Consider the following 11,426-nt stretch of genomic DNA (forward strand, 5'->3'; position numbering starts at 1 on the left):
GACAAAAAAGGATTGAAAGAGACACCTGGACAAAGAGAACATGACTAGAGACCAAGGGTGTGTGTGTATGGCACCATTCATCTCCTTGGCAACATAGAATAACGAGGCAACATGTTAAAACATCAACAGCTTCTTAATTTCAAGTCTCCACCCAGGTTACACAAGTTCCTTATTCAAAGCCCCTTAAGAGGCATCACTCTGACAAACACTGACTGGCTAACATTACTGTGGAAACCATCACTATGTGTGCATGTGTCAACAGAACACAGACGGGTAAATGTTACTGACTAAAACGACTAACAGTGCAGAATCTGCCACTGGTATGCATGTGAGCATTATCTGAGTATGTGTTCTGGGTCTGTGTTGATCTTATGGTTGTTCGGAATCAAGATGGTCTTGGCCCGTCAGTCAACAGGTCAACCACACAATCAGAATCTGAGACACCATATAGCCTGCAAACGCCATCAAAGGACCTGTCAGTGGCAAACCAGGCTCTCAGCTAATTCCTGCTCCCATGGGTCCGAGCACCACCCCACTTTAGGGGGCATTATAGGGAGCTATTCGTGGACAGCAGGATGGGGGTGGGGTGGTGGGGGGGTAAGTGTGCACCCCTATGGATGCCTCGCCTTACTGGCTGTATTTATGATGCAAGCACAGCCAGAAGGTCTCACAGACTACTTGACCTGATGCATAATAGGGTCCTATTAAGGGTGTGTGGTGGTGGTGGTAGGGGGGTTGTGGGCAACACCCTGCCTCAAAGGGTCACAAGACTGCACCATGTCGAAAAAAATAAATATGACCTTGCCCCTGGGGGCCGTGAAGGTCAAGAAGCAGCTAACATTGCAAAGACCAATGGAGAACTACCCTGAACGGCTTTGAAAGTTGGTGTGGGGCGACAGGCCTTTTTCTGAGACCTTTAAAAGTGGGTCCCTTAGAGAGAGTTAATGTGGCACCTCATGGGCTGCACCATCCACCTGCCTGTCAATCTATTTCTGTTTTTGATGGACGTAGCTGAAGTGTGAATGAAAAAGCCAACAGAAGTAGACCTAGTCGGATCACTTGCTTGTGAAGACACCCTCAACACGTGGTTAGCCAAGGAGTGCAAAACACCCCCCCCCCCCCACACACACACCCAAACAAACAAACCAAAGAAGAAACGGAATATGTCGCACTGTGACGCAGTTATAACCAGCGCTGCCGAAACTTGCTCCCGCCAATAACCTGGAACATTTCTCACATCTGATTCAAGTCCTGCCACCCCTTGTGACTGCCTACGCATCAAGAATGACAGACGCGCCTGGACGGACGCCCATGTTCCAAGGCCCCCGCTGTCTAAAGCTGGCCTGAGGCTGAAGTAACCAGCAGAGCACCGTGCTACAACGATAAGGGAGGTGTGGGATTGTGGCGCGGGAGAGTCGGGTTGGGGGGCAATTTATCCCCTGACGCGCCACATTATCACCAGCTGTGGGGGGTGGGACATGACGTGCTACATTGTGACCCGCTGAGGAAAAGAGGCCGGTCAGTTCTGTCCTTGGGTGCCCCACTTTGGCTCAACCAGGAGAAGCAACGGTGCTTGTTGTTGCCATGCCATCCACAGAGATTTACACAATGCTGTAGTAGCCTATGTATCATGGTTTCCACTTGGATTGGTTCTTGATGGCCCAGTTTGAGACTTTATTTGACCGGCCAACTGTGAAACCAGTGCATGTTTCAATAACAATCTACACACTATATGGACAAAAGTATTTGGCCAAGCACCTAGCCACGCAGTCTCCATTTGCAAACATTTGTGATACAAAATGGGTCGTTCTGGGGAGCTCACTGACTTCAAGCGTGGTACTGTGATAGGATGCCACCTTTGCAATAAGACGGTTTGTGAAATTTCATCCCTGCTAGGTATTCCGCGGTCAACTGTAAGTGATATTATTATAAAGTGGAAGCGTTTAGGGACAACAACAACTCAGCCACGAAGCAGAAGACCACGTAAAATCACAGAGTGGGGTCAACGACTGCTATGGCGCATGGTGCGTAAAAGTCGCTCTGCTGACTCCATAGCTGAAGGGTTCCGAGCTTCCACTGGCATTAATGTATGCACAAAAACTGTGTGGTGGGAGCTTCATGGAATGGGTTTCCATGGCCGAGCAGCTGCATGCAAGCCTTGCATCACCAAGTCCAATGCCTAGCGTCGGATGGAGTGGTGTAAAGCACATCGACACTGGACTGTGGAGCAGTGGAAGAGTGTTCTGTGGAGTGACGACTCACGCTTCTCTGTTTGGCAGTCAGATGGGCGAGTCTTTGGTGGTGTTTGGTGGAGGAGGGAAAATGGTATGGGGGTGTTTTTAGAGTTTGGGCTAGGCCCCTTATCTCCAGTGAACAGCAATCTTAATGCTTCAGCATACCAAGACATTTTGGACAATGCTATGCCTCCAACTTTGTGGCAACAGTTTGGGGAAGTCCCTTTTCTATTCCAACATGACTGTGCCCCAGTGCACAAAGCAAGGATTATAAAGACATGGTTTGATGAGTTCGGTGTGGAAGAACTTGACTGGCCCGCACAGAGCCCTGAGCTCAACCCCATCGAACACCTTTGGGATGAACTGGAACGGAGATTGCGAGCCAGGCCTTCTCGTCCAACATCAGTGCCTGACCTCATAAAAGCTTTACAGAATGAATGGGCACCAATTCCCACAGAAACACTCCAAAATAGTGTGGAAAGCCTTCCAAGAAGAGTGGAAGTTGTTATAGCTGCAAAAGGGGGACCAACGCCATATTAAAGTATATGTATTTGAATACAATGTCATTACCCTGTTCGTGTAATGGTCAGGGGTCCGAAATCTTTTGTCCATATAGTGTGTCACAAATGTAATGTTCGTCGATAAAATAGCCTACTCCTAGGTTGATGATAGAATGACAATGTCCTCCAAATCACTGACTGTTAACAGACATGGGATGACACACATAGTTTATATTGATATAGTTTAATGCGTTACATAACCCATTTCTTCCGTAAAGCCATGTCTGTGTTTGCTACTCTCCTCTCACACAATCTGTGCAACCCCGCACCCACTTTCTGACTCCAGCTAACTTCAGTCAAAAGCTGATTGACTCACAATAGCTCAAGACCTTTCTTTTTTATATATATATATATATATATACTTTATTTTTAAAGAAACTAAGATACAATGAAACATAATGGAACAAACTGTTGGTCACCTATACATTTATACTGATGGTACACTGATGGAAATACATGTCAATTCACACAGTAGCAGATCAGTGATGATCCTGTGAGGTCACAAACACAATCCATTTTTCCCAATACTGCAAAAATGTATCCGTAGATTCAGTGAAAAGGTCATTCTCTCCATATTTTGACCATCAGTTACAAGATCTATCCAGTCAGTCTCTGTTGGAGGTTCGGCCTGAAGCCATTTTCGTGTTACAGCTTTCTTGCTGGCTGCTAATAATATCTTACAAATATTTGTCTTGCACCAGTAGATGAGCTGCAATATTGCCCAAATAAACTGTAGAAAAAGAACAGTCAAATCCATCTCCAAAAACAGTCTGTATTACTTGTATTACCACCTGCCAGTATGGTCAGCATCAATAATCTAGAATTGTTACTGGGAGAGAAAGAACTGCAACTGTACTCCATTTTAAATCACTGTTATTGTTGTTGAAAGCAACTGAAAGAACATTCTCAGAGATAGGCCTTTTTGTAATTAATGTAGGATATTTATTTTACATCATTTTTTGTGTACATGTTTTGCAGCTGTATATTTTCAAACAGGAAGGAAACCCTGTTTTTGCATTTTATTTTGATGACAGTCTGTTTTAATAAAAGTGCTTGAGACATCTCACAAGTCAGTGGCTTTGCCTTACGACTGAACATATAGCCCGTGGAAAATACAGATATATATAAATATTGTGTATCGCCATTCAGACAAAAATTACCGACATGATTTTTGGAGCATACTGCCTGGCCCTACCTCCATGTAAAAACGTTCTGTATCATTGTTGTCGATGGTATAACATCATGTCACCACATGAATTTTGCATGAATTTGCATTTTAAAAGCATGAAATAAAGCATACGAATTTCCCAGAATTTCGACTGTCAGAGAATTCCAAATCAGTTACTGGTAGTCTGCCTAAATTTCTTACTAACAATTACCAAATGAGATAACTAGGTAACCAGCAAATGTTTTAATTATCTGAAGAACAAAGTGCGAAAGAAACACCGGTAGGTGACACGCCCCGACACAGTAGTCTATGTCTTCCAGATCGTCTGTGAGAACTTTGATGGCTAATGGCTAATGGCTATTTTGATGACTTGTCAGAAAGTTTTAGTTTCCTATTTTTTGTTATTTCAGTCATACTGAGTAACCTGATAGTAATTATCTGCCTCATCATGATTATTGTTTTATTATAACTGTTTATTTAAAGGAATTCTTCAAGCCACTTTTTATGTTTTAATCATTTTCATACGTTAATCTTTCTTGTTTGCCTTCCTCTTTGAAAATGTTTCTTTTTTTACTTTTGAAATGCATAATGTTGGTGCTTTTTTTACTGGAAAGATAAAATAGTATTTAGTGTATGAACTTGATGATAAATACTGTGATATAATACAGATACTGTCAATACAGTTGAAAATAACATGATACAAATTTTAGTCCACATCACCCACCCCTAGTTCACGGTGAAGACAGGTTCAGGTTTTATTTGACCTGTTCTGCCACTGAACCGATATCTGATACAAACAAAGGCAATGGATTTCATGGTGCAGGCTGTGATGGAAAACAACTGTTGCCTTAAGGAAGGCAAACAAATGTGCCCAGTGGTCTGGCAGGTTTGGGTGGTGATATTCTGACTCCAACAGAAATGGTTCATTTTACATATCCAAATCACAGCATGTGAAGTATCTCAAGGTCTGTTAAGTATCTCAAGGTCTGTGAAGTATCTCAAGGTCTGTAAAGTATCTTAAAGTCAGTAAAGTAGTTCTGTATTCATGTAGGACCACAGAGGCTTTTGCCAGGACACCTTTGCTAAAAACTCAGACATTAAAAGCCAACAGTCAAAGGTCAAACTATTCTCTGGTAACACATAGTTTTTATCATTAATTAGGTTAGAGTGGCATATGGTTTCAGTCTTGCACAGACCAGATGGAGAGATAAAGCATTGAGGAGCTCAATAGCAGGCAAGTGACAAGTAAGGAAAGGCAATCGAGGACCACTTGCTGTGGCAGCTCTTTTTATAAAAAGACGACACTATCTGCTTTCACTCATGCTGCTTCTCTCTCTCTCTCCAACATAAACGCACAGGGGGAAGGTGCCCAGAGCCATTAAGTGGTTTATTTTTACATATGCATAGCCATGGCATGCAAGCATCTCTAACAGCGGGAGAATCCATGTTATGTGAACTCACTATCAATATGGGCTATATAGTAAGACAGCGAGGAGTGAGGCCCTGCTAACCTCACATATCCTCCCCACTGGGGCAGCTCTGCCTGTAGAGTTCTAGCAGAGGAGTCCCTGCACATGTTTCAGTATGGTGGGTAATGAATGTCAATTTCCTCTTTCAGTCGCAACATTAATGTTGGAAAGACTATGTGTGTGTGTGTGTGTGTGTGTGTGTGTGTGTGTGTGTGTGAGAGAGAGTGTGTGAGAGAGAGGGAGACAGAGATAGAGAGACGCACAGAGAGAGAGAGACAGAGAGAGAGAGGGAGGGATGCTTGAAGCTCCAGGAAACCAAGACCATGCTGATAGCTGGTGATGACATGAAAAAAAGGTTGTAGCTTTGGAAAGAAAATCACAGAGGAGTTTTGTCGCGAAGTACTAAGATTCTTCACTACTCAAGAACCCATAAGAAATTTGCAAGAGAATGTTTACAACTGATTCACTTAAGTGCCACCCTACTGACCAGGAGTAACAGTCTAATCAGTTAATCATAGCACTTATGACAACAAACTTCATGACCGGATATCCACCTCTTATGAGAGAACAACAGGAACAAGGATTTAACAGACGGCTTGATTGATTAGCATGCCATGATACAAGAGTGCTACACGAGAGACTACTGGGGTTCCCTAGCTCACAAGTTAAGCTGTTTTGTTGACCTTAGTATTGATACCTATACATTATTCCAACAACATCTTCTGTATAATGAATTAAGCTACGTGTGATCAAAGCATTAATAGTTTACGATCTCATTGTCAATACCAAACATCAGTACATTCGGGTAAACTACGAATTCAAGGTGACATTAGCTGGGACGCTTGCTAGCAAGTGGAAATGAATTTGTTGCACCTGATTAAGCATTCTTTCAATTTGCCAATGAACGGGCAAACTTGGTGGGATGCGTCTCAAGTTTGGAGCAACAATCAGCAACAAGAATCATTTTAATGTGCCATAGCTTCAAGTCAATATGACTCCGCGAATAAAACTAAACAATGCCGCTATTTAGAAGTATGCATATTGCAATTACCTAGAGCAGCTAACTGTTAGCTACCAGGCGTCTGCAACGGAGGCAAAGCACCAACAGTAAGCTATCTAACTTAGATAGCTTTTTTGTAATCCCGTTGGTTAACGTAAGTGTCCTAGCAATTGGCTTGATGGCTTGTCAACTTCGTGATGTGCCTCTTCAACAACATTCCACTTTGCAGACTAGGTTAGGGTTGCCGTACTTGTCATAGCTGTTGTGCCCGAGAGCTAGCCATTTTAGCTTTCTCCCGTGTTGGCTACTGGCTACTTTTAACTTCTCCCTGTGCACTGTGCAAAATCCTTTACCCTAATGACTTACCATATAACGCCAGTCTCGTCAATTGAAAGGACTGCTCGTTTCCTACCACATCAGTAAACAAAACGGATAATACCAGCCTAATCTACCAAAGCAAGGTAGCGGTAACGTTACACACAGTTCAATTAGCAAGATCTGTTGGCAGCAAATGGCTTGGTTACGTTAACTGTTACCTGACATCTGCAGACTATGTCTGCATCCTGAGCGAGTAAATCCACCACCTTTCCTTTCCCCTCATCGCCCCACTGAGCACCGAGCACCACAGTGACCCTGTTGCCAATATTTGGAGCAAAGATCCGTGAATCCGCGTTGCCACTACTAGTGAGGGCTCCTCCATTCTGTGCCCCGGCTGCCTGTTCACTCCCGCTCGCTGACATGTCTCCTGCTCCAATTCCGGGCTGAGAGAGAAGAGACACTGCACGCTCAGAACGTGCGTACGAGTATCGAACACGCCCCCTTTGGAGTGTATTGAGGCTAGTGATAGAACTAGATGTATGGCTCTAGCTTGCTTACCCATGGTTTTAACACTAACAGCGTCATCTCAAATGTCTTGAATATAATACATTGAACCAATAAATAGAATAATGCAATTTTCTCTTAGTGTGTGGTGTGTAGTGGTGTGTTCACTGTGTGTGTCAGGCCAAACTTCATGACTGTGGAAAGGTCAATGAATGTGATAAATTAAATCTGCAGTTTAAAACTGTAGATAGGCTTAGGTGAACGCCTAGAAATACTAAAAAAGCTTACATTTCTTCAACGCAAGTTTATGAGCCAGGCCACGCCCCTAATGTATGATGAGACCTGTCGGCTCGTGTGATATGTTTGATTGGCTAATCGTAGATTCTTTATCTTTGACCGACAAGCACTCATTTACTCAGTCAAGGTCAACATGTTAGCTGTAAACCAGGCTAATTCTTAGCTAGCGTATCTATTCATGAGAATTGATGAGAGCTGTTTGTCATTAATAGTTCTGAGGTTAAATTAATTAAGAGAATGTCAGTCTTCACTGGTTGTTGTAAAATGCATCATATTTCACTGGCTTTGATGGTATTCTTGCAGTAGAACAAGTATAATCTCCGGGAATGGCCATCCTAGTCATCCCAGACTTGAATATTATTGAAAATATATGGGATGACTTGAAGCGGGCTGTCCACACTAGGCAGCCATCAAACCTAACTTTGTAAGGAGGAATGGTCCAAAATATCTTCATCCAGAAACCAGACACTCACCAGAGGCAATAGGAAGCGTATAGAACAATAGACCATTATACAGTCGTATGAAAAAGTTCGGGCACCCCTGATCATTTCCATTATTTTAATTTATTAATTGTTGGGCGTTTGGATCAGCAACTTCTTTGTCATATATATAATACTTCAAGTAGTGTGCTCCGGTAGCATCATTCAGTTCGTGACTATGGCTAATTGTACACTCTCACGTGCAGTAGGTGGCGGTATGCACCCGTATAGGTGGCGGTATATTTTTTCCTACTCTGATATATATGGCCAGAAAACGTTTGCCTGTAAGTATTTTCTTAAACAGTTGATCAGTTATTACTTAGAAACATTACTTCTTGTGGAAACCACTTGTAATGAACCGAAGTTTGTTGGAATTGTTTACTTTGATGAATATGCTAGCGCGGCCTCTATGGAATTTCCCCTATACGTTAGCATTAAGCTAACGTAGTTTATTCTATTCAATTCCATGCAATGCACTTTGTTGGTGGAGACACATTTGATTCTGCCTGTTACTCAAATCAGTTTAATCTTAAATATTGAGGATAATGACCAGTAAAGTTGTGTTGGTACAGCTATGTACAATGAAGTGCATGTTTTTGTTATTTAATTGCATTTCTCCAATTGTCTGTTTAATATGGCTTGGTTATTGCTCTCCTGGTTTGATGTTTGAATCCTTGGGCCGATGCGCCCTTTTGGGCATATGTTGTTAAGCACTTACAAAATAAAATATATTCACTCCTTCAGTATGTTGTTGTAATTTCTTTATTTGTTACTGTGATTACTCATATCCTCCGGCCCCTGACTTTGCCTCAGTTTAAAGAACCGGCCCCAGCTCCAAACTAATTGAAGAGCCCTGTTCTATACAAATTACTTGTTTTCCAAATATGTTTTGACAAGCAAACGTTAATCTAGGTATCAACCTCATCCATCTTAAAATTATTTAACACACAATTGAAAAAATAAGTAGCTAGTTGGAAAAAGTCTGTTACTGTCTGAGCAGTGTGGAGCTGGCAGTTGGTTTACTGGACATTCTAAAGACAGGTGCCAACTTCAGAATGTTGGCGTTTGTTGGGGCAGTGTGCAAGCTGCTCTAGCTGTGAACCAGGCTAATATTCTTAGCTAGCTTATCTATTCATGAGAATTGATGAGAGTTGTTTGTCATTAATAGTTCTGAGATTAAATTAATTAAGAGAATGTCAGTCTTCACTGGTTGTTGTAAAATGCATCATATTGCACTGGCTTTGATGGTATTCTTGATCCTTCTGAATTTCCAACTTGTCAGAGGGCAATGGAGGTACGTCTTTGAATACGTTTCCAGGGCAGTTGCTAACGCTAACCAACACTGTAAACTTAGTTAGCTTGCTAGATATGCTAGATAATGTGTTGAAAGTAACCATTGATGAAAAATGTCTTATTCTCTGCAATAGATACAGCACTGTAATGAAGAACGATAAATGATTCACGATTAGGAATCCGGTGAGTCCAAATCTATTTAAATTGTGACCAGAAGTTACTATTTTAGTGATGAACCTGGCATCTCTTCAGTAATTCATTCATTTGTCAGCTCCACATGCCAGAACCCATGGTTAGAACATGGCTTCTCCATGCTATGTGCAATTTTAGGTTTATATAGCTAAGCAAGAGGAGGCATGGTGAGATACATGGGGAGCTATAACATTTTTTGAAGCACTGTCATGCTATAATATAGGCTATCGTTTTGTCTTTTTGGTTGTTTGAACTGAAGATATCTTCACTAATGGGTGAGCATGTAAACCTAACTGTTATAATCTTGTATGTTTATGTTTACAGATCTTACTTGAGTTTATTGATCCAACATGGCTTTTTATGAAATGGGGACATTCTCCAGGATGTACTGTATCTAATTCCACGTAAGTGAAGAAAATGTTTAACATTGACCTTAGAGCTGAATGTGAATTTGAGAATATTACACAATTTAATTTAATAGATACTGTAGAAGATGTACAGTCCAGTCCAGTCATACAGACTTAAATGTCAACTGTTCGTTGGCCCTTTTTGTGGAAAAAATAATTTGCATTTGATAATCCATGTTTCCCCTAGGTTTACAGCTTTTTGGGGGTGGGGTGGCGGTGATGGTGGACATCATGGTGTTCATGTCAGTGTTTCCCCTAGGTTTACAGCTTTGGGGGGGGGGGGGGTCCGCGGCATGGCGCGGCCACTGACACAAACACTTAAAGGAATCATGGTGTTCATGTGTTTCTTTTAATGACAGCAGTCAATATAACAACTGAACAATTATTTGAACTGTACATTGAACTAAACATCGAAACATGTCTTTTTATGACAATTATCCATATCCAAGTGTGCAGCTTTTGTCACTGCAGTGTATCTTTCTGGGCTTCTGGAAGAACATTTTTTGAGATATTTGCGGCCTGATTTTGTGGGAGCTTTTCCAAAAAGTTGAAAGTTGCTGTGTTTTTAGGTGTTTGTTGAAATGGCCGGAGCAAGTGAAATTTGAGATACAAATTTTCCTCTTTTAATTATAATTGAGTTATTTGTTGAAAAATAACTGATTAATAAACCAACATTAATTCATCAAGAACAAAACGATTAAGAAATGGTCCTCTTAATAACTTCACCAATATGCCAAACTAAAGATTACCAGGACTACAAAAATGTAGCAAAACAGGCTTTCCTTATCCACAACGAAGTGCACCTGTTGGCATTACAAAAGGACCATCAGTAAGACTGAATACAATGTTATGAATGTCTCATCCTTCATATGACGAAAAAAAAACCAGCCTGTGTCACTGTGATCTGTCTCGTCATCTGACGTCCTGCCTGCGTTTCTGCTGTTCTCATTCTATGCTTATCAATCTGTTTTGCTATCCTTGTTTATTTATTTTATGGGGGTGATGTTGATGTTGTTCAATTTCATATATTAATTTAAAGTCGTCCAATTTCAAGTCATCCATTCTTCAACACTAGCTGCTACCTTATCTTCAAACAGAAAGTAACGTTAAATGTCTCTGTGTCTCTGTGTGTGTTTGTGCGCATCGGGGCGGAACTCCGCCACGCGCGATACAGAGAGCAGAGGAGAATTGTAAATGCGTGACCATGTAGAGACAGAAATGACATGCTGTCGTGTAAATAAGATAAATAACATAAGGCTATTTCTTTTCTTTAATAAAAGAACAAGCTATAGACCTGTTCTTTAGGAAAGTTAACCTTACATAGGGTGACCAGATTTGAGTTTGTGAAAAAGAGGACACTTCGTTTTTCGAGTTTTTGGACATATTTTTCACATGCAGATGACCCCGCCGCGACGAAGTTTTGACATCTTTTTTGCATGCAGATGTCATATACTATTGTAAACGATGCAACTAGTGGAGGCGGAAAGGTGCTCATGTTGCCATTT

General features: G+C 41.5%; 1 protein-coding gene across 1 annotated transcript in view; it reads right to left on the reverse strand.

Moving 5' to 3' along the window:
- adss2 (adenylosuccinate synthase 2) overlaps positions 1-7,234 on the reverse strand; it is a 27,307-nt gene extending 20,073 nt beyond the window's left edge. Inside the window, exon 1 of the mRNA XM_012841431.3 lies at positions 6,968-7,234. Within this exon, the coding sequence (XP_012696885.1) occupies positions 6,968-7,171 (204 nt within the window). The 5' untranslated portion in view covers positions 7,172-7,234. The remainder of the gene's footprint in view (positions 1-6,967) is intronic.
- Between the last annotated feature and the right edge of the window lie 4,192 nt (positions 7,235-11,426).

The sequence above is a fragment of the Clupea harengus genome, chromosome 13 (genome assembly GCF_900700415.2).
Source record: "Clupea harengus chromosome 13, Ch_v2.0.2, whole genome shotgun sequence".
Taxonomy (NCBI): Eukaryota; Metazoa; Chordata; class Actinopteri; order Clupeiformes; family Clupeidae; genus Clupea; species Clupea harengus.